General features: G+C 42.4%; 1 protein-coding gene across 1 annotated transcript; it reads left to right on the top strand.

The window, feature by feature from the left end:
• The first annotated feature begins 6,405 nt into the window (after positions 1–6,405).
• On the top strand, positions 6,406–9,083 carry LOC107180559 (disintegrin and metalloproteinase domain-containing protein 20-like). Its single transcript, XM_042989289.1, is given in 2 exon segments — positions 6,406–7,527; positions 7,748–9,083. Coding segments are annotated over 2 exon segments (2,004 nt in total). The 5' UTR covers positions 6,406–6,859.
• The last annotated feature ends 15,722 nt before the right edge of the window (positions 9,084–24,805 follow it).

The following is a 24,805-nucleotide window of genomic DNA, read 5'->3' as shown; positions in this document are numbered from 1 at the left end:
GATTTGCTAGAGTCTATAAATTTAAAAACAAACGACAAAACTCTAAGTCACCAGAGACCAAATAGGGAACATGTCAACATTGAGAGAAACCAGAAAAAAAAAAACAAGACTTTTAGTTACATTGTAAGTCAAGAAATCAGTGGGGTGCCTGGATGGTTGAGTCAGTTAAGTGTCTCACTTCAGCTCAGGTCTCGGTGTCACAATTTGAGGGTTTGAGCCCCGTTGTCAGGCCCTATGCTGACAGCTCAGAACCTGGAGCCTGCTTCAGATTCTGTGTCTCCCTCTCTCTCTGCTTTTCCCCGCTCATGTTCTGTCTCTCTCTCTCTCTATCAAGAATAAACATTTTAAAAAAATATTAGTCATAAGCAATCAATCATCAAGAAAAGGAAAACTATAGCTAAGAACACAAGACCCATAAAAAGAAATGGTATAAATAGACTTTGTGAAAATCAATTCCGCTTATCTGCCCACGTGAATACCAATAGTAAGATAAGTTACAGAGTAAGAGACAACATTCACAAATTGCATAACCACCAAGGGACCTGCATCTTGAATATGCTAACAACCCTCAACAGTCAATAGGAAGAAAGGAAACAAACCTCCATCAAACAAGCACAGGCTTGTGTAGTAGACATCCTATCCTTGAGGTTATAGACACATTAGTTACTGACTGGAGAAGACTCTTCACACCATCGACTGTCAGGGAAATTCAAATCAAGAACGCAACAGATGCCCTATACACACATCCCAAGGGCTCAGGTAGGAACAACTCTGACAACAACATCCAGGTGAGCATCCAGCATACGTGGGGCCTCAAACAATGCAGGAAGGTTGACAAACAAACACCAGCTCTGGAAAACCGTTGGCTGTTGCTTATGAAATTATACATGGATGACATAAAAAGGAACCTGGAAATACCACTCCCGAGTATTTGTCCCTGAAGAATGAAATCCCATGCTCAGAAAATAAATGGTGTGTAAATATTTATAGCATCTTTCTTAGTGTTAGAAGCTCAGAATAAGGCAAAAGTCTTTCTAAATATAAAGGAATAAACCAACTACGAAACTTCCATCAATGGGATGCTTTGCCAGAGAACTGTGACACTACTGATGCGCACCTGAAACCAGGTGAAACTCAAAGACATGATGTGGAGGGAAGGGCGGTAGTCCCATAATTACAGAGGTGGTGTGACCTGGGACATTCACACAGCCAGACCATGGTGACAGTGGTTTGGTTGGGCATTCCTTATCTCTTTCTTTCCCAAACCACATGATGAGATACTCTGCTTCATTTGACAGCACTCCTATGTTCAACCACACTCTGATGTATGGAGTCTCCACAGACTGAACCCTACAACCTCGGACTGCTCTGAATGGACAGTAGTTGAGACCATAGTCTGATATGTGTTCTGACAGGAGCTGTTCCCTCCACTGTCCCTGGCTCTGGCTCTCTCCTGCAGGTGAGGGGGAGTAGGTTAGGAATCCTCCACTGAAACCATCTGTCTCCTGCACCTCACTCTCCCACAACATGAGGCCCAGACCTTCTTCCTCACACTTAGCTGGAAATGAAGTCAGTTCTATAGGAACAGATTTGCTCCTTGGATTAGAGGATTACTCCATCTCCCCCTTACCCTGGGCAATACTCAGGGCAAAGGTCTGCAGCTGCAGGGCGTGTCGGGGACAAACAGGATTCCAAACAGTTTGGAAACTGAGGGCTCTGTTTAGGGGTGGCTGGCAGCTTCACTGCCTTGTGGCTTGCTTGTCCTGGTGGCATGAGACTCCTGCCATACAAGTCAGGTCTGGGGTGATCAGGATCCCAGCATCCCTAGTGGACTGTGCCCAGGGCAGAGCTTCATTCCTGGGAGTAGGGCTGCCAACAATGAGTGAGTCGCACATCTCAGTGGCACCTGCTGGGGCTTGGCCTCAACAGCAAACAGCTTAGGGTCACTGACATCCTGTCCCTCTGGGAAAGAGTCCTCTGAACAGGAGCTGGTCACCGGGAACCGTGTGTATTGGCTACAACAGTCTGGAGGGGAGGTTGCAGCCAGGCTCAGGGGCACATGCCTATAGTCACAGTTACTTGCACTGGAGTTTCTACTTGCTGATCTGGGGTGGGAAAGGAAAAGAACATACCTTAGTTCAAATAGTCTAGGTATTCTTTCTGGTAGTATATTTTCTGCAATAAATGCTTCTTCATGGGCTGTATGCCAACATGGCCATTTGCAGGCACTATAAATACATTATTTGAGTTTTTCTTCAAATTCCAGTTAGTTAACACGCAATGTACTATTACTTTCAGGTGTAAAATATAGTGATTCAACATTGCAATACAGCACCCAGTGTTCGTGATGAGCCCTCCCCTTAATCCCCATCAACTACCTCCCCATCCCCCCACACACCCTCCCCAGGGTAACCATCAGTTTTTCCCCTATAGTTAAGTATCTGTTTCGTGGGGCTTACGTGGTTCCATGGGTTAGGCCCACGACTCTTGATCTGGGCTCTTGTCTTGATCTCATCATTCCTGAGATCCAGCCCCACTTTGGTTTCTGCACTGACAGCATGACGTTTCCTTGGGATTCTCTTCCCATCTGCCTCTGCCCCACCTCCCATTCTCTCTCTAAATAAATAAGTGAACATTGAAAAAATCGCCTATTTCTTGGTTTGCCTCTTCTCTCTTATTTGTCCCTTTGCCCATTTGTTGTTTCTTAAATTCTACATATGGATGAAATCATATATTTGTCTTTCTCTGACTTATTTCCGTAAATATAATACTCTCTAGGCCCATCCCTGTCCTTAACAATAGCTAATGTCATTCCTTTTGCGGCTGAGAAATATTCCAGTGTGCGTGGACGGGGTTATGTAGATATACCACGTATTCTATACCCATTCATCAATCAATGCATACTTCGGCTGGGTTGTTTCCATAGCTGGGCTGTTTGTGACATAACTGCTATAAACATAGAGGTACAATTCCCTTAAATTAGTATTTTTGTATCCTTTGGGTAAATACCTAGTAGTGCATTTGTTCTATCGTAACTTAGTTGTATTTTTAGCTTTCTAAGGAACCTCCATGCTGTTTTCCATAGTGGCTGTGCCAGTGTGCATTCCCACCAGCACCTCCAAAAGGATCCTCTTTCTCTGCATCCTCACCAACACCTGTTGTTTCTTGTGCTGTTGAGTTCAGCCTTTCTGACCAGTGTGAGTTGATATTTCATTGTAGTTTGGATTTATATTTCCCTGATGAGGAGTGATGTGGACCATCTTTTCATGTGTTTAGTGACAATCTGTAGGTCACATTTGGAAAAATGCTTATTCATGTCTTGTGGCCATTTTTTAATAGGATTATTCAGTTCTGGAGTTGAATTTTATACCATATATAGAAAACCTGAAAGACTCAACCAAAAAAAAACCCCGCTAGAACTGGTACAATAAACCTGTAAATTTGTAGCATACAAAATCAACATATAGAAATTTGTTACATTTCTATACACCAATAATGAAGCAGGAGAAAGAGAAATCAAAGAATCAATCCCATTTAAAATTACACCAAAACCATAATATACTAGAAATAAACCTAAGTAAAGAGGTACAAGATCTGTACTCTGAAAAGTCTGGGACATTTATGGAAGAAATTGAAGAAAAAACACAAAGAAATGGAAAAAATATTCCATGCACATGGATCAAAAGAAAAATCATTGTTAAATGACAATACTATCCAAAGCAATCTAGACATTCAATGCAAATAATTCAATTTCCTGTCAAATAATACCAGCATTTTTCCCAGAGCTAGAACAAATAACTCTAAAATTATCATGGAACCACAAAAGACCCCAAATAACCAAAGATCTTGAAAAAGAAAAAAACCTGGAGGCATCACAATTCTGGATATCAAGCTATATTACAATGCTGTAGTCATCAAGACAGGATGATACTGGCAAAAAATAGACACATAGATTGATGGAAAGGTTAGAAAGCCCTGAAATGGACACATCACTATATGATCAACTAATCTTTGACAGAGCAGGAAAGACTATCAAATGGAAAAAGTCCCTTCAAAAACTGGTGTTGAGAAAACTGGACAGCATCGTGAACTTGTAAGGAACCTGGACCACTTTCTTACAGTACACACCAAAATAAATACAAATTGAATGAAAGACCTAAATGTGAGACAGGAAACCATCAAAATCCTAGAGGAGGACACAGGCACCAACCTCTTTGACCTTGGCCAGAACAAGTTCTTACTAGACATGTCCCCAGAGGCAAGGGAAACAATAGCAAAAATAAACTATTGGGATCTCATCAAGATAAAAAGCTTCTGCACAGCAAAGAACAAATCAACAAAACTAAAAGGCAACTGACAAAATGGGGGGAGATATTTGTATGACATCTCAGACAATGGGTTAGTATCCAAAATCTATAAAGAACTTACCAAACTCAACGCTCAAAAAACAAATAATCCAGTGAAGAAATGGGCAGAAGACATGAATACATATTTTTCCAAAGAAGACATCCAGATGGCAAAAAGACACGAATAAAGATGCTCAACAACACTCTTCATCAGTGAAATATAAAGCAAAACCGCAATGAGATACCAACTCACACCTGTCACAATGACTAAAATTAACAATTCAGAAAACACAAAATGTCAGCAAGGATGCAGAGAAAGCGAAACCCTTTCGCACTGTTGATGGTAATGCAAAGTGGCGCAGCCACTCTGGAAAACAGTGTGGAGATTCCTCAAAAAATGAAAAACGGAACTATCCTGTGATCAAGCAATTGCATTTATCCAAGGATACCAAAGGTATCCAAAGGATACCAAAATGCTGATTCGAAAGGGCACGTGCATCCCAATCTTTATGGCAGCCTTATCAACAAAAAACAAATTGTGGAACAGCCCAAATATTCATCAACACGTGAATGCATAAAGAAGAGGTGGTAAATATAAACAATGCAATATTACTTAGCCATCAAAAAGAATGACATCTTGCCAATTACAATAACGTGGATGGAACTACAGTGTATTATGCTAAGTGGAACAAGTCAGTCAGAAAAAGTCAAATATCCTATGATTTCACACATTAGTGGAATATAACAAACACAACATACAGAAAGGAAAAATAAAATAAATCAAAACAGAGAGGGAGGAAACGAGAAGACACTCTAAAATACAGAGAACAAACTGAGGGGGAGTGGGGGAGGTGGGCTAAATGGCATGTGGCCATTAAGGAGGGCACTGGGTGAAATGAGAAGTGGGTGTTCTATGTATGCGATGGTTCTCTACATTCTACCCCTAAAATGAGTACTACGCTGTATGTTAACAGATTGAATTTACATTAATATAATACAAGAAAATTATATATAGAGAGAGACTACCTCAAAATAGCAAGCTTCTGCACAGTGAAGGAAACAATCAACAAAACAAAAAAGCAACCTATGGAATGGAAGAAGATATCTGTAAATGACATATCCTCAGGGTTAGTTTTCAAAACATATAAGTTTTTTTTAATTGTTTTCAAATTATCAGTAGAGAGTGGGTCCATGCAGTTCAGCACACTGTTGTGTGAGAAGCAAAACTCGTGTCTTCCACTTTTATATTGTGGTAAGATCTCACTGAACATGAGACCCAGACTCTTCACAAAATTTTAACCATACATTACAGTATTGTTAATTACAGGGGTAATGATGTGGAGACCCCTTTAAAACTTGTCATCTTGCATAACACAAAATCATAGCCCTTGAGATCTACTCCTCATTGACCCTCCCTGCCAGGCCCTGGCAACTGCCATTCCACTCTCCATTTCATTGTTATCAAAACCCAAATTCAGCTGCCTGTTGCTGGAAAGGTCAATGTTCAAAGTTTTAGTTTGGGTGGCAAAGGAATTTGAGCTATATTCAGAAGGCCAGCCACTGGGGAGAAGGCAAACTCTTGTCCAAACATCACCTCTGAGGTTTCTCCCTGACCCAGGGCGTTTTAAAGCAGTAGAGGGTACTTAAACAAGCAAGGGAGTGCCATGGTCAAAACCATCTTTTGATCATGGGCAGACTCCATGGTGCAAGCTGCAAAGTAACCTCAACTCCCCTCCATCTCCAGCTGAAGAGGGAACCAAAATACATGGGAGGAGACTGCCAGAGGCCAGGAAAGAACCCCCATAAGGAATTAGAGGAGAAAACCCCTGGGGCTCACACATGGTCAGCAGTACTTTCTGTTCTCCCCAGCTGGCATAAGAAAATACTAAAATACAACCTTGTAGTTCACCAATCATCACTCAGAATACTGACAAATGTTTTCCTCAGTGAACTCAGAGGAACCTTCAAAGCAAAAACCAAAAGGATCAAATGGCTTGCAAACTAATAGCCAAGGAGAATAAGACACACAAAACTACAAAGAGATTTTTAGCATCACCCATAAAGGTAAAATTGACAATGTTTACCTCCGCATTACAAGGAAGCAAAAGCAGTGGTCTCTGTAATGAGGAAAAGTAGTCATCCAAAGAAAGTGACCCAGCAGTACCACAGGACATGGATTTGATAGAGAAGTTAAGGGTGATATAACTGCATAGCCCATATGCAAGTAGCTGGAGGAAAGATTGAAGGTGTTGACTAGAGCCATGCCTCTGGGTCCAAATCCCTACCCATGTCCATGTGACCACTCTTGACCATGGCCCACCTGCCCCTCCCACATCCACCCCAGCCTAACTGATGTGCAGGGTCACCCAATGCCACACCCTGGGACTGTTGCCGAACCCCAAGGGGGGCCCCCAGGTGCAGGGTGCTGGCCACCGGGCACAGCCCTCTATTCTGTCTGATGGTCTAGACCTGGCTTTGCTGAGGATCCTCCATTTATCCATTCTCACTGGCAGATGTCTCTGAGCAGGGGCATGAGGCTGGCAGAGGGCCAGGTCACCCTGAGGGCGCCCCTCTTGCTGTTTTCACTCTGGGCAGTGCTGGCTCCTGTGCAGGGTTCTCAAGGTCGTCCCTCATGGCGCTACATCTCCTCTGAGGTGGTAATTCCCAAGAAGGAGCTTCACCATGGCAAGGGCGTTCAGATGCCTGGCTGGCTGTCCTATAGCCTGCGTTTTGGTGGCAAGAGACATGTTATCCACATGCGACGCAAGAAACTGTTTTGGTCCAGACATCTGCTGATGATGACTCAGGATGATCAGGGAGCCTTGCAGATGGACTACCCCTTCATCCCTCCAGACTGTTACTACCTCGGCTACCTGGAGGAGATTCCTCTTTCCATGGTCACCATGGACACGTGCTATGGGGGCCTTGAAGGTATCATGAAGTTGGATGACCTTGCCTATGAAATCAGACCCCTCAGAGATTCCCAATGGTTTGAACACATTGTTTCTCAGATAGTGGCAGACATCAGTGCAACGGGACCTACTTATTAACCGGGATATAAGGAGGATAGGGACCCCCTGTTCTCTCAGAAAACTGCCAGTACAGCCCCCAGGATCAATAATAGGATATTTTCATCCCATAAAGGCATGATAAGAGGATTTGCTCAAAGTTCCAATTCAATGTATCGTGTATATAATAATATGACACTGTGTATAAAATTCATGATAGATATGGTTAGTTTAATAGACTCAATGTATAAAGGTCTTGACATAAGGTACCATCTTAACTGCAGTTCTTGTATTTGATGTAAGAGATCCAGTCAACATGAATGATTATAGAATTCCAGGTGGTGAATACTACCAATTCCACCATACCTACTTGTACAATGTCATACAACCTAGTGCATCCTTCATTGTGGTTAAAGACGGACCAGAAGATTATCAGTACAACCCTAGAATGTTTGGCTTCTGCTCTTCTCAAAGCCTACATATGGTTGGTCACCTAGGCAGACATTATTTATTGTTAGCGGTGATAACATCTCATCTCTGTGGAAGAAGCTTGGGTCTGTATTTTGATGATCATGATTGCAGCTGCCAGAGGAGGTCCAGCTGCATCATGCACAGATACCCTGGGTTGACAGATTCCTTCAGTAACTGTTCTTTTGTGCACATTCAAAACATGCTGAGTACTGAAAAGCATTGCCTATTTAGTGAACACCTGAAGTTCTTCAACGCAAGCCTGACACACGTACGTTGTGGAAACTCTATAGTGGAGGATAGGGAGCAGTGTGACTGTGGCTCCTTCAAGGAGTGTAATGCCAACCCCTGCTGTAGTAATGACTGCAGATTTGAGAGTACATTTCTCTGTGATAAAGGATTGTGCTGTACAAACTGCACCTTCTCCGCTGCTGGGACGCTCTGCAGACCAATCCGAAATATCTGTGACCTTCCAGAGTACTGCCAAGGGGGATCTTCTGGCTGCCCTGATGATTTCTACATGCAGGATGGAACCCCGTGCAGTGAAGAAGGCTACTGCTATCATGGGAACTGCACTGACCGTACTATGCACTGCAAAGAAATCTTTGGTGCAAGCACTGTGGAGGGTCCAGATGTCTGCTACCAGATTAATAAAAAAGGCCACCGATTTGGACACTGTAGAAGAGAGTTTTCAGCCAGACGCTTTATTCAGTGTCATGACCGAGATGTCAAGTGTGGAAGGCTGCAGTGTACCAATGTCACTCACCTCCCTCGGTTGCAGGAACACGTTGGATTCCATCAGTCTAAAATCTCAGGAGTCTGGTGTTGGGGACTAGATGAACATCGTGCCACAGGAACAATTGATGTTGGTCATGTGAGAAATGGTACCCCCTGTGCTCCTGGAAAGTTCTGTCAGAATTCCCTCTGCAATGCTACTATAGGTGAAATAAATTACAACTGTTTGCCTGGGAAATGCAATCGTAGGGGGATTTGCAACAATAACAGAAACTGCCATTGCCACATAGGTTGGGATCCTCCATTTTGCAAATTACGAGGTGCTGGGGGGAGCGCAGACAGTGGACCCCCTCCAAGAAGAATGCGGTCAGTCAGGCAAAGTCAGGAATCCGTGGTATATCTCAGAGTGATCTTTGCTCGAATTTATGCTTTAATCACTACCTTCCTCTTTGGCATCGCCACAAATGTCAGAACTGTCAAGACAGTGAAAGTTAAGGAAGAGATTGCTGGTGAAGGCAATCCATAAATCAGCCTCCAGACCCCTGAACAACTATAGGCAAACCACCTGGTGCACCCGTGAAAATACAGTAATGAGAAGTCAAAGCTGACATCCATGTTTCCAGGGGTCCCCAGGCACATCACGGCTCTGACACCAGGTCTCTCATGGGTCACTGACCAGCACTCTGAAATAAAACTTGAAAACTGCATGCTTGTGGCCTCTATGTATCTTTGTAAGCCTGTAAGAGCCCAAACTGAGCCCAAGACTCTGCGCAGAGGACCTGAGTCAGCAGCTGTGTCCTGAACTGAGGTGTCTGGTTCCAGAATTAAGAGAATTTGACACAAGCTCTTTTAGGGACAAATTCATGAGTTTTCTCCAAAACTGTGCTCTTGCACACTGAGCTCTTTCTCATTTTCCAGGTAATCTCTCCTTCCCCGGTCCCAATGTGGGTTCAGGGTAATGGAGGGCTACCACCCACCCACACTGCCTGTCCCACACTGGGGTGTCTGTGGGTGTGAGGGAAGGGGACCAGAGTTAGGTTCCACCTAGCGCAAGCTGTGCCTCCCTGGAGAGTAAATTTCCAAATGTGGGAGACTGAGACCATGAGGCTGAAACTAGCACCCAATGAAATCAACCAGAAAGGCAGGCACAAGTGCCTATGGATGACTCTGGCATCCAGAGAGAGCCCAGTGAATGTGAATCCCTCTCTCTTTCTTTTGCCTACTTTTCAGTGAGCTGAACAGTGACTGTAGTTGAGCCATGGTGAATGTCAGATGGCAGTCTTCAGAACAGGATTGTGCAAGTGGAAAATCAGTCTATGCATATCTAAATAATTTTCAGTGCTAAATAATTTTCAATTCTAGAGTATAGTGTAAAATTAACAAAAATAAAATGTATAAATGAATGACAAAACTTTTTAAACTGACATTTGTAATGATACTATTTTTTTTCCCGATGCAATACAGGTACAAAGTACAGTATTTTCAACAACAAAAATCTCGCAAACTTAAGGACTTGCACTTCTCTCAGCATCCACAGAAAACCACTTTTAGTCTATAGCAATGTTTGTTTCCAGTGCTTTCCTCAATGCATATAGTTTGTGCTCTTACAAATACATCGTTGAACCCTACCCTCTCTTCTCCAAATATATTTTGATGTCCTATCCTTGAACTTTCTTCCTATTTCCAACATTCAATCTACATTTAAGATACTGCAGTCCATTTTTGTGCTAGATAATTCCATTATTTTAGTAGTATTAATGGCAAATTTAAATGGGCGAATCAGATACCCACTCACTGCCATTTCCTTTTTTATTTTTTTTAATTTAATGTTTGTTTATTTTTGAGAGAGAGATACAGAGCATGAGCAGGGGAGGGGCAGAGAGAGAGAGACACACACACACACAAAGAATCCAAAGCAGGCTCCAGGCTCTGAGCTGTCAGCACAGAGCCCAACACGGGGCTCGAACCTACGAACTGCAAGATCATGACCTCCTGAGCTGAAGTCAGACACTTAACCGATTGAGCCACCCAGGTGCCCCCAAAAGTTTACTTATTTTGAAAGAGAGAGAGTGTGTGTGAGCAGGTGAGAGGCAGAGAGAGAAGGAGAGAGAGAATCCCCAGCAGGCTCCAAGCTGCCAGCACAGAACCCAACACAGTGCTCAAACTCACTAACCATGAGATCATGACCTGAGCCAAAGTCAGACACTTAACCGACTGAGCCACCCAGGTGCCCCACTGCCATGTCCTTTAAGTGTTGATGGTTAATGACATGACTCCTCAAACCTTGTTCCTGTACTCCTCTCTGTCCCTCCCATGCAGACATCCCCTGTGGCTGGGAAGGTCTCTCTGTAAGGGTCCCCTCCCTCCTCCTTAGGGCTCATCTACACTCCAAATGCACTGTTGGGTGATGAGTCTTCATCGCATAGGAATCTCTATTTTCTGTGTTTTTCTTTTTCTGATTTATCATCGTCCCATCATGTCTCCTGACATAACTAATAGCTTATGACGGCAGTCCCAAGATAGTGTATGAGGAAGTGTGAAGGTTCGGGCAATGTGACTTTTCTCCAGAGAAGAATGACATCACTGCCATGCCACCCAGAGTCAACGTGCAAGCAGGTCACAATACTCCGTCAGGGACTGATGTGTGAAGGCAGCTCTCTTATTCACAGGGCACAGGCTTGCAGTGGCCCAGGTGACAGCCTGGGCTGTCTCTCCTCAAAAGCCCATCAAGTCCAAATTGACCTAATCTGCACCCCAGACTATGGAAAGCTAGAGTTAGTTTTGTTTTATCTCTTCCCTAAATATATTCTTTTAAAAATATATTATTTTTTCAGATATCATTGCATACAGTATGCATAACTTTAAGACACACAAGGTGTTGATTTGTCGCATTTATATATTACAGTGTTATTACCACCATGTGGTTAGAGAGCACTTCCATCACCTCACATAATTATCATTTCTTTTTGCAGTGATAACAGCTAAGACCTAGTCTCGTAGCAATTTTCAAGTTTATAATCCAGTATTATTGAGTATAATCTCTATGCTCTGCATTAGATCTCCAGGACTTATCTACTAGTTGCAAGTTTATACCCTTACACATCTCCCCAAACCCCCACTTCCCAGCCCTTGGCTACCAGGAGTTTTGTATTCCACATACAAATGATATCACACAGTAATTGTCTTCTTCTTAGAATAATGCCCTCAAGGTCCATCTATGGTGCATCAAAAGGCTTGGTTCCCTTCTTTCTCACGGTTGAACACTATTGTGTTCACATCTTCACCCATACCCACTTAGGTTATTGCCACACCTTGGGTGTTGTGAATAATGCTGCAGCAAACATGGGGGTACAGATGCCTCTTTGAGATCCTGTTTTTATTTTCTTTAGATAAATACCCAGCAGTGGAATTGCTGGGTCATGTAGCAGTTATATTTTGAATTTCTTGAGCAACCTCCAACTGGTTTCCACAGTGGCTGCCCCAATTTGCATTCCCACCAACAGTGCAAGAGGGTGTCTTTGCTCCACATCCTCACCAACACTTAACGTCTCTTGTGTTTCTGATAATAGCCATCCTAACAGGTGCATGGGGACACCTCATGGTGGTTTTGATTTGCATTTGATTAGTGGTACTGAGCATCTCTTAGTGTACCTATTAGCCATATGGATGTCTGTTGCTTTACAAGCTTCTCAGGAGCTTCCCTGATATAACCTGAACCTGGACCCTGTACTCAGAGACCAAAGACAGGGGCAAGACCCTCCAGGTTGGGAGGTGGCAGTTTTAATGAGCAAAGGAACTTACTTACAAGGTTTGTCTCAGGCATCCATGAGATGAGTGGTTTCTGTATCCACCTGCCAAATCTTAATAGTTTTCCTATGGAAGCCAAAACTGGATTTAGTCATGCATACTGTTCAGACAATCTCAGCACCACATCACTATCTCAAGGCTGTAACCTTGGAGCATCTTCTAAGACCATTCAATCTACAGGGAACACACATTCCAAGGACAGGAGAAGAGGCATGGGGCCTCCTAGTGGGTGGTTTAGCCCTTGGGGCAACCAGTGGTCACATCCTCTCAATGACCTTCCTCCAAAGTTTACCTTTTGTGATCAGCTCTTATAATTTCATGGACCCCTCTTCCAGACTGTACCCTGAGCAGTCAGCAAAGGGGTTTCACTAGCATGGGGGTGGCACGCCTGTGGTGGATGTCTGGCTGCATTGGAGGCAGATGCCACATCTACAATATGGAACATATTGGCACAGGCCAGCAGAGAAAATACAGATTAAGCAATGATTCCCAAAATCATTGACAACTTTTCCATCAAGATCCCCATGATCCAAATCATTGATCTATTAATTTCTCTAGGCTGGGGGTAGATCATAAAAGGCATTGTTTGTGAGCTATTTGATTCATAAATATGACATAGTAGCCAACTTGACAGGTATGAACACACAGCATTCTGTTTGGAAATGGCACCGGCATCTGATAAGTCCAGATCAGCATGCTCCCCTCCCAGGATCATGACTAAGGCATCTAAGATGCTGGCAATGTTGCACACAGCCACATGGTCATATGGATGTGTCACCACCTTGCCCAGTTCTCAGTGGTCCACCATTGTCCACCGTGACCCATCTGGCTTTCTTACTGGCCATGCTGGGCTGTTGAAAGTGTTGTGATCAGGGCACATAAAACCCGCTTGGTGCAGGTCTCAGATAAGTTCCATCTCTTTATGCCTGCAGGCAAGTTATATTGTTTGACAGTTAACCACACTTTGCAAGGCTGACACACTTGCCAGTTTCCAGTTGGAGTTTCCCATTAGCACTGGTTTGATTAACTTGGAGGCAGAATTCACCAATAGAGGCCTGCAGAGTTTGACTTTGTAGATTATCAATGCCCAGTATGTTCTCTGGTATGGGGCAGATTAAAAACCTCATATTCTCAGGAAGCAGAATGCCCAACTTGCAGTGTCAGAAGGGACCTTCCTGACCATAACTGATTGGCTCTGTAGCCACCGATGGCACTGAGGGGGCCAGAAAACTTCTGAGGGTTACCTTGGATTAGAATGCATTCTGTTCCCGTTCTCACCAGAGCCATCATGTTGTGTTTATTTCTGAAGGACTTAGCGAGCGCAACATGGGGCTTCTAGTCAATCCCAATGGCCCTCACCTGGAAGTGGTTTTGTTCTACATCCTCTACCTGGGGAGTAGGAGGCACCCACCCTGAATAGGACTGTGTCCCTGAGGCCTCTGCTAGAACAGGTGGAGTATTAGGGACGGTAGGGGCAGACTGTTATTCGGGTTTTATGGCTTTCCACAAGCCAACCAACACAGTGTTGGGTTGTTGGTCTATCTCTTTAGGTCCCAGCAGCAGTGAGGTCAAACCAGATTGCCTCCAGGGTATTTTTTCAGCCAGTGGGGAGGGGTCCTTGGTTTTTGAAACTCCTTCTCTATGTTGGGCCTTTCCCATAGCCATGCCCATTCCTGGGGTCTATCCATTTCCCCCAGATAGCAGTGGATTTCCCAATATCTTAAATATTTTGTCCCACAACTGGGTTCAGCATGAATATCAGCATCCCGTATCAGGTGCTGGGGGTGGACTGGATAATCTTGTTTTTTTATTCCTGCAGTGAGTGTGGCCTGATCAAGACTTTCAAAGACAGGAGTGTGGATTACCTGTTTTGTTCCCAGTTTCCTAAGGATTTTTTTTATGTCACACCTGTAGGTTTTTAGGGTCCCATGTGCCCAGGAACATCCCCCACATTGGGCAAAGCCTCACTGAAAGCTAAGATCACCCAACCTATAAGGAAGTGAGTACTTTTGATCCCCTGAGAGCTATGCAGGAGCTGCTGGTGGGCAGCTGTGTGGTAATGTTGCTCTTCTTCTCTGCCCCCTGCCGGTCAGAGAAGTGCCATTGTCCCAGATATTGCATAGCTACACCAAACATGCCTGGGCACTTTCCCTGCCCTTCTGCTGGGACTCACCAACTATGTCAATAAGCTCAGCAGGAGTGTGCTCTCTCATCAGGAACATTTCCTCAGCTGGGTGCTGCCCTACTGGCTGGGGTTGTGCTGTGCTTTTGCTTTCCTTTGTATGAGGGGTCAGATGGCATGGGGCATTTCATCTGTTTTCTGATGAATCATCACAGCTTCCTGCTCTTTATTTGTATCACCTTTCCATGGATTCTACCTCTTAACACATCATTCAAGCTTTGTCACAAGTGCTTAGACCTTAACCTGCCACAATGTACACCCTCCTTGCTTTGCACAATAGCACACTGGCTTATCTTCCTGCTCTCCCATCCTGTCTGCTAGGCCCGAGGCTAGCAGAGGAGTGGACAACCTCATGTCCTTCTCTACTCTCAGCTCTTCTTCCAACTTTTTAATTTGAGCTTCAGCCTCTGTTTGGACTTTGGTGGCCAGTTGATCTGCCTGTTGTGAAGGCCAGCCCACTGAGGCACTCATTCATTTCCCTCTTTTGCTGCAGCTTCTCAAATAAGTGCATTAGATTGGCTGCAATTTGGGGGATGTCCCTGTATTCGTGAGGTGGTCTCCAAGCATCTAAATATATGGGCCATCCCTCACTATATAGAAGTCACTTGCAGATTTGGGATTTCTCCCACAAATGCCTCATTCCCATTTCATTTGTCTCCTGGCTGGCTCACCAATTGTTGGTTCACAACCCCCCAGAGGCTGCCTGGTATAATCCTTTAAAAAATGTCAATGTAGTTCTTCTTCCCATTTTTTAATAAAATATTTTGCTTTTTTTAAATTGAGTTTTCTGAGTTCCTCACACACTTTGTGTATTAGCCCATGTCTGATATATGGTTTGTAAATAGTTTGTCCCATTCCACAGGTTGAATTTTCATGTTGACTATTTTGTTGTTCAGAAACTTTTTGACCTGATGTAGTTTCACTTGATTTTTTGCTTTTGTTGCTTGTGATCTTGGTGTTGTAGCCAAAAAATCATCACCAAATCAATTATCAAGGTTCTTCCCTATGATTTCTTCTAGGAATATTATGTTGTCAGATATTACATTTAAGTATTTAATTCATTTTGAGTTAAATTTTGTGAGTAGTGCAAGATACAAGTCCAATTTCATTTTTCTATATGTGACTGTCCTGTTATAACAACACCATGTGTTGAAAACACTATAATTTCCTCATTCTGTGTTCTTGGTTCCCTTGTCAAATAGTATTTGACCTTATATATGACAGTTTATTTCTGGACTCTCTATTCTGTTCCTTTGTTCTACATATCTATTTTTAATCCAGTGCCATACTGTTTCAAAATTTTTTTAGTATTTATTTATTTTTGAGACAGAGAAAGAGAGAGAGACAATACAAGTGGGGGAGGGGCAGAGAGAAAGACACAGAATCTGAAGCAGGCTCCAGGCTCTGAGCTACCAGCACAGAGCCCAACACAGGGCTCAAATCCACAAACTGTGAGATCATGACCCAAGCTGAAGTCAGATGCTTAACTGACTGAGCCACTCAGACACCCCCAGCGCCATACTGTTTTAATTACTATAGCTTTAATGTAATGTGAAATAAGGAAGTGTGATGCCTCTACCTTTGTGGCTTTGGTTATTTGGGGTCTTCTGTGCTCCTACCCAATGGTGAGGATTGTTTGTTCTATTTCTGTGGAAAAGCCATTGGGATTTTGATAAAGATTACATCAAATCTGCAGATTCTTTGGGTAATATGGACATTTTAACAATATCAGTTCTTCCAGTTATGATCAGAGAATATCTTCCCATTTATTTCTGTCTTCAATTTCTTTCATCAATATCTTATGTGTTCACAAGAGAGGAAGCCATCAAAATCCTAGGGAAGAACACAAGCAACAACCTCTTTGACCTTGGCCACAGCAACTCTTTACTAGAACATGTCTCTGGAAGCATGGGAAACAAAAGCAATAATGAACTATTGGGACCTCATCAAGATAAAAAGCTTCTGCACACTGAAGGAAACCAACAAAACTAAAAGGCAACCGACAAAATGGGAGAAGATATTTGCAAATGGCATATCAGATGAAGAGTTAGTATCCAAAATCTATAATGAACTTACCAAACTCAACACTCAAAAAGCAAATAATCCACTGAAGAAATGGGAAGAAGACATGAATAGACACTTTTCCAAAGAAGACATACAGATGGCTAACAGACACATGAAAATATATTCAACATCGCTTATAATCAGGGAAATACAAACACAACCATAATGAGATACCATCTCACACCTGTCAGGATGGCTAAAATTAATAACATGAGAATCAACAGGTGTTGGTGAGGATGCAGAAAAAAGGGAACACTTTTGAACTGCTGATGGAATACTGGTGAAGCCACTCTGGAAAACATTATGGAGTTTCCTTAGAAAGTTAAGCCTATGACCCAGGAATTGCACTACTAGGTATTTACCCAAAGGATACAGCAGTGCTGATTTGAAGGGGTACATGCACCTCAATGTTTATAGCAGCACTATCAACAATAGTCAAATTATGGAAAGAGCCCAAATGTCTATTGACTTATGGATAGATTAAGATGTGGTATATGTATACAATGGAATACTACTCAGTGATGAAAAAGAATGAAATCTTGCCATTTGCAATGACATGGATGGAACTGGAGTGTATTATGCTAAATGAAATAAATCAGTCGGAGAAAGACAAATACCATATGATTTCACTCATATGTGGAATTTAAGAAATGGATGAACAGTGGGGAAAGGAAGGAAAATGAGATAAAAACAGAGAGGGAGGCAAACCATAAGAGACTCTTAGGTACAGAGAAAAAACTGAAGGTTTCTGGAGGCAGGGTGGGCTAAGTGGGTGATAGGCATTAAGGAGGGAACTCGTGATGAGCACTGGGGGTTGTATATAAATGATAAATCACTAAATTCTACTCTTGAAACCAACACTACACTGTATGTTAACTAACTTGAATTTAAATAAATAATTTTTTTAATGTCTTATAGTGTTCAATGTATAGATCTTTCACTTCCTTGTTTAAGTTTATTCCTTGGTGCTTTGGCCTTTTGATACAATTATAAATGGGTTGTAGTCTTAATTTATTTTCAGATCATTTCTTGATATGGTATAGAAATGCAATGGACTTAGGCATGTTCATTTTGTATACTGCAACTTTACTCAATTTGCTCATTAGTTCTAACAGTTATTGGTGGTTTCTTCCTGTTTCCTGTATTCAAGATCATGCCATCAGCAAACAAAGACAGTTTCACTTCTACTATGATTTGGATATGAATTATTTCTTTTTCTTGCTTAACTGCTTAGACACTAATGGCTAGGAGTTCCATTATACAGAATAAAATGGCAAGAGTGGGCATCCTTGTGTTATTCCTAATCTTAGATGAAATACTTGTCAACCTTTTACCATTGAGTATGATGTTAGCTGTAGACCTGTCATATATATGCCTTGATTATGTTAAGCGATGTTTCCTCTATAACCAGTTTGTTGAGAGAGTTTATCATGAAAGGATGTTGCATTTTGTTCAAAGGCCTTTCCTGAATCTATTGGGACGATCATGATTTTCATCTTCCTTTTGCTAACGTGGTGTACCACGTTGATTTATTTCTGGGTGTTGAACCATCCTGCATCTCTCTGGTAATTCCATTTGACCATGGTGTATGGCCCTTTTAATGTATTGTTGAATTCGGTTTACTAATATTTTGTTGAGCATTTGTGCTCAATAAATATTTTATTTGCTAATATTTTTTTGAGCATTTGTGCATCTATGTTTATCAGGGATATTGGCCTGTAATTGTCTTTTCTTGTCTTCTGTGGTTTTGGTCTCAAGATAATGCTGACTTCATAAAATTAGATGAAATTATCCTCTCCTCTTCTATTTTTTGGAAGAGTTCAAGAAGATTGGTATTAATTATTGTTAACATTTCTCTTAAGGCCAGTTTGGTGGTGATCGACTCCTTCAGCTTTGCTTGTCTGCAAAACTGTCATCCCTTTTCCAATTCTGAAGGACAAGTTTGGTGGATAGAGTGTTCTTGGTCGACAGATTTTTTCTTTTAGCACTTTGAATATATGATGCTGCTCCCTTCAAGCATGCAAAGTCCATGGTGCAAAATCTGCTAATTATGGAGGTTTCCTTGCACATAACAAATTTCTTTTACCAATGGGGTGCCTGGCTGGCTCATTCAGTTAAACATCTGACTCTTGGTTTCAATTCAGATCACGATTTCACAGTTGTGGGATTGAGCCCCACATCAGGCTCAGTGTGGAGCACAGAGCCTGTTGAGATTCTCTCTCTCCCCCTCTCTGTGCCCCAGCCCACTCATGGCTACATAAATATCAAATCACTTTTGAACACCCAAGAAATTTATCTGAGGACTGAAAGAGCAAAATTTCACAACTAGAGGTAGGAAAAAACGCCCACATCATGTAAGATAGGAGCTGTGAAGAGTTGATTTGGAGGAATAAAGAACTGTAGGTGCTATGAAGGGGAGGGAAACAGAATCATGGAGAGAGAGAGAGTGACAGCACGCACAGGGGATTGCACAAGAAAAATTCTTCCCCAAAATTATTGACTGGGAAAAGTAGAGGGGCTCACTACTACAAGTTTTTATAAGCATCAAAGTTTGAAGTTTTAGAAGTCCGCCATTGCTAGCGTCATATAGGTGGACCTAGTGGTGCTCCTGTGGGGAAGGAGGGCAGAGGCCCAGGAGCAGGCAGTGTGGTCTGAAGATCCCTTGACTTGCACGGGGAGAGACAGTTTCCCATCTTGAATTGCATTTTGGAGAAGCAGCATGGCCTCTCCGGGGACAAAAGAACTGGAGGTGCCAACAGCCACCCTGTTCCCTAGCATTGGAACGAAGACACTGACTGAGGGCAGCAAATGTTAGCATCAGCATTGTGCTACACTTTACCATAAACTCCAAACCGCTTCATAGTCATGCTACTGCTTTTTTGGGGACAAACCAGCAAATAGCAAAGGCAAAGTGAGACCCTCCCCCAGAGGATCAGCATGGGTCTGCATCATGTGGGTCCCTAAAATTTGGAGCTTGGAGTTCTGAAACCCAGCCACACATGAGATAAACTACAAAAGCACTGTGCCACCTGGCATGTGGGAAACTCTGATGCAGGCAGGATGAAGTCAGAGATCTGGCAGAAGGTGGAAATACAAGAGAGGTGATTGTTTGCTCTTCTGTGGGGGATTTCTGAACAGTGGTGGGGGTGAGCTCCCCATTGAGGACAAGAGAGCAGAGAAATGTCATTTTCCCTCCAGCCCATCAGCACTTACCAACTTCAGTGAGCAAAACAGTTCTAGACAGTGGAGGCCAGACCTGCTGACACCAAGCCCCACCCCCCTGCACCTTACAGGTGCATCTCCACTAGGGCAAGTCCTCCTGAGAATCAGAACAGCAGAACCCTGCCAAGGAAGGCCAGCACAACCCCCCTGCATGCACCAAGTTGACTAATCATATGGTGCTGCAAAGCTTCACCTTTCAGGGAAACAGGGTCTAGTTTCCTTTTTTTCCCTTTTTTTTGGACCTCTTCTTTTTTAAAAAAATTTTTTTAATGTTTATTTATTTTTGAAAGAGAGAGACACAGTGTGAGCAGGGGAGGTACAGAGAGATGGAGACACAGAATCCAAAGCAGGCTCCAGGCTCTAAGCTGTCAGCACAGAGCAGGACATGGGGCTCAAACTCAGAAATGGTGAGATCATGACCTGAGCTGAAGTTGGACGCCCAACCGACTGAGCCACCCAGGAGCCCCTTGGACCTCTTCTTAATATAGGCATTCTCTCAGGAGCAGGAATAAAACAGTCTTTCCTAACAACCACACACACAAAAAGGTGATCCAGATAAAATGACAACGTGGAGGAATTCACCCCAAAACAAAAAACAGGAAGAAGTCACAGGCAGGGATTTGATCAATATATAAGTAAGATGCCTGAATGAGAATTTAAAACAATAATCTTAAGGATACTAGTTGGGGTTTAAAAAAGCATAGAAGATACCAGAGAATCTCTTGCTACAGAGATAAAAGAACTAAAATCTAGTCAGGTTGAAATTTAAAAATGTTATAACCAAGATACAAACCTAAATGGAGGCAATAAAAACAAAGATGAATGAGCAGAGGAGCAAATTAGTAATATAGAAGATTAAATTATGAAAAATAATGAAGTTGAAAAGAACAGGTAAAGAAGGGCAATTGGATTATTAATGTAGACTTAGAGAACTCATCAATTCCTTAAAGCACAGCAACATTCATATCATAGGAGTCTGAGAAAAAGAACAGAAATAAAAAGGAGCAGAGGTTTATTTCAGCAAATTATACCTGAAAATTTCCCTAATCTGGGGAAAGACACAGACATCAAAATCCAAGAAGTAGAGAACTCCCATTAAATTCAAAAAATCCAACCATCAACAAGACACATAATACTCAAATTCACAAAATACACAGACAAGGAAAGAATCCTGAAAGCAGCAAGTAGAAAAAAAAACTCCTTATCATAGAAGGGAAAACAGATCAGGTTCCCAGCAGACCTGTCCAGAGAAATTTGGCAAGCCAAAAGGGAGTGCCAGGATATATTCAACATGCTGAATGGGGAAAATATGCATCCAAGAATTCTTTATCCAGCAAGGCTCTCTGTCATTCAGAATAAAAGGAGAGATAGAGTTTCCCAGATTAAAAAAAAAAAAAAAAAACTAAAGAAAGGAGTTTGACCACTAAACCAGTCCTGTAAGAAATATTAAAAGGGACTCTTTGGTTAGGGGAAGAAAAACCACAAGCAACAAAGACAAGAAAGAACAAGAGAACATTACCAGGAACACCAACCTTACAGGTAATACAATGGCACCAACCTCATATCTATCAATAATCACCTTGAATCCAAATGCTCTAAATGCTCCAATCAAAAGACATAGGGTATCAGAACAGATAAAAAAAAAAGACCCATCTATATGCTGCATGCAAGAGATTCATTTTAGACCTAAAGACACCTGAAGATTGAAAGTGGGGGAAATGGAGAACCGTATGGGGGAAATGGAGAACCATACCATATGAATGGATGCCAAAATAAAAGTAGATTAGCAATATTTGTATCATAAAACTCACTTTTAAACCAAAGACTATAACAAGAGATGAAGAAGGGCATTATATCATAATTAAGGGATCTATTCATCAAGAAGGTCTAACAATTATAAATATTTATGCTTCCAACTTGGAACACCAAAATATATAAATAAATTAATAATAAACATACAGAAACTTATTGATAATAATATCATCATAATAGAGGACTTCAACATCCCACTTACAACAATTGACAGATCATCTAAGATGAAAATAAATAAGGAAATAATGGCCTTGAATGACACACTGGACTGGATATACTTAACAGACATAGTCAGAACATTCCATCCTAAAGCAGCAGACGATACATTCTTCTCAAGTTCACATGCAACATTCCAGATTAGATCGCATACTAGGTCACAAATCAGTCATCTACAAATACAAAGACTCAAATCATACCATGCATATTTTCAGATCACAATGCTATGACACTTGAAGTCAACCACAAGAAAAAATTTGAAAAGACAACAAATATATGAAGGTTAAATAACATCATACTAAAGAATGAATGGGTTAACCAGGAAATTAAAGAAGAAATAAATACAGGGAAGCAAATGAAAATTAAACATGACAGTCTAAAACCTTTGGGATGCAGCAAAGACAGTCCTAAGAGGGAAGTAATACAGGCCTACCTCAAAAAGAATGAAACATTTCAAATACACAACCTAACCTTACAATTAAAGGAGCTAGAAAAGGAAAAGGAAATAAAGCCTAAATCCAGGAGAAGAAGGGAAATAAAAAAGATTAGAGCAGAGGGGCACCTGAGTGGCTCAGTGGGTTGAGCATCTGACTTCAGCTCAGGTCATGATCTCACATTTTGTGAGTTCGAGCCCCGTATCGGGCTAGCTGCTGTCAGCATAGAGTCTGCTTTGGATCTTCTGTCCCCTTCTCTCTCTTCCCCTTCCCCACTGGTGCTCTCTCTTGAAAAAAAAAATTTTTTAAAAGATCAGAAATCAATGATATAGAAACAACAACAACAACAAAAAAAAACAGTAAAACATAGAAACTGTGGGTTCAGCTTTTGGCTTTGTCCAGCAAAGCCAAAGATGGAAGAAAGGATTACTCAAGACTCCACAAGTCAAGAGAGGTGAGATGGAGGCTAAGGGAAATCTCCCTGAGCTGCTCTCAAGCTTCTGTATTTATTAGGCACAATTTATAAGGAAAACATCACACAATATGTTCGCGGTTACATGCCAAAAGAACACAGAAAGCATAGAAAGCAGGCAAAAAAACAAAAAACAAAAAACAAACAAACAAAAAAGCATTCCCAAGACTACAAAAGAGCAGATGCTGAAAACAGGGTGGATAACAAGATAAAATATTCCGTAGATAACATGGTCTAAGGAATTCATGAGCACAGGCAGGAGCCAACCCTTAAATACACTTTAACTAGATACTGGTTAGCTGCTTTCAGTATGGCCAGAAAGCAGTGTAATGTGTTCCCTATAATCTCTTAACCCAGAAAATAGCTATTTGATTTCCTACATATCCCCTTTTTTGTTTGAATAATCTTCTTGTTCATCGGAGTTGAGGAGGGCAATCAGTTGTCATTCGTGACCTCTTGAGGAGGCCATTATTGAGTAGATCATTCAGAGGACTATGAGAAATACAATCAAGATTAATAAGCAAAGAGCTCCAATAATCCAAATATGTAACTTGAGGCCAAGGAAACAGTAGGTTGGATTCAACCATTTCACATTGTCAAATAACTCGTGTTCCACTTGTATCTGTGTTTCCTGTTGAGTATCTAACAGTTGTCGATGCAGCTGGGAAGACAGAGCATAAATCTCAGACTGTAAATTGGTGGAAAAATCCTTGTAAGTGTTTTTTCACTAAATCCCAGGAGTGGTGAGACGTATTATACTGTAAGAGAGTGACACAAATATTGTCATGTTGCCAGTCACATTGTATATTTTGACGATCAGCAAGTGCCTGTTGGCAGTCCCCCATCCATTGGAGTGCTGCTTCTGCAGCTTGCAGCCTCTGCATGATACCATTATCAATCTGTGACTCCTCATTGCTTGGGTGATGTTAGTCATTATGTGATTGACTACTTTAGAAGTATGGATAGACTCGGTCAGGGAGACAGCTACAACAGAGGCTGTGGTAAGATGACAACCAATGAGATAAGGAAGACAACAAGCCATCCAACAAATCTTTTAGGCCTCCACTTAGAAATGGCTTGGGCTGGAGGGAGGAGCCAAGATGGCGGAACAGCATGGAAGAATTTTGTGTGTCTCGCGTCCCTGAAATACAGCCAGACCAACACTAAACTATCCTACAAACCTAGAAAACTGATTGGAGGATTAACACAACAATCTGCACAACCTGAACCACCTGAATTCAGCAGGTACGCGGCGCGGAGAGGTGAACTTGGGGAGCAAGAGGGAGCAGGAAGGGAGGTCTTTTTGTGAGCAGACAGAGGACAGAGACTGGCGGGGGTGGAGAGAATATAGTAAAAGCACCCCTCCCCAAAAGCAGCTGGAGAGAAAGTGGAAAATTGGAAACAGCCGCAGGGACTAAACTAAAAAGGGAGAAAGGAGAAAGGAGAGGATTTAAATTCCATTAAGACTGTAAACAAGGGGAGCACAAAGGCTGCACCTCCGCAGCTCCATACCTGGCGGTGCTCAGGTGGGAAGGGCGAATCCCCAGGAACAGAGTGGGGTCTGGGAGGTTCTCAAGCCATGCAGAGAAAAGTGGTTCCACTGCTGGAAGGGCATTTGGTAGAAACTGTTGAAGCCACCTGGTCCCAGCAGACCCCATAAAATGGCCACATTCACTGGTGGCTGGAACAACGTCATTAAGGGTGAAGCCTGGTACCAGATGTGTGTTGTGATTTTCCATAATCCCTGAAAAGCTGCTGCTACACTGTCTCGTGAACATTTTCTGGGACGGGCTGGCACCTGTCCACAGTCTTGGGGCACCAGCAACAACAGGGTCCAGTGAGCATTCCTGGCTGCAGCTGACATTTGCCCATTGCTCATTCAGCCATTGCTGGGTGAGACCCTCCCACAGAGGGAAGGAGGGGGTCAAAGCCACAGTCCTTTGGAAGTAAAGGTCCGGAGAAAACAGCCGCATCTGAGACAAAACTCAGGAGCAAGGTACTGCCTGGGGCCTGGTCACAGAGAGTGAAGGAGCAGGGAG

The sequence above is a fragment of the Panthera tigris genome, chromosome B3 (genome assembly GCF_018350195.1).
Source record: "Panthera tigris isolate Pti1 chromosome B3, P.tigris_Pti1_mat1.1, whole genome shotgun sequence".
Lineage (NCBI taxonomy): Eukaryota > Metazoa > Chordata > Mammalia > Carnivora > Felidae > Panthera > Panthera tigris.
The sequence above is the reverse complement of the archived record's forward strand: the minus strand, read 5'-3'. Positions and strand labels throughout refer to the sequence as shown.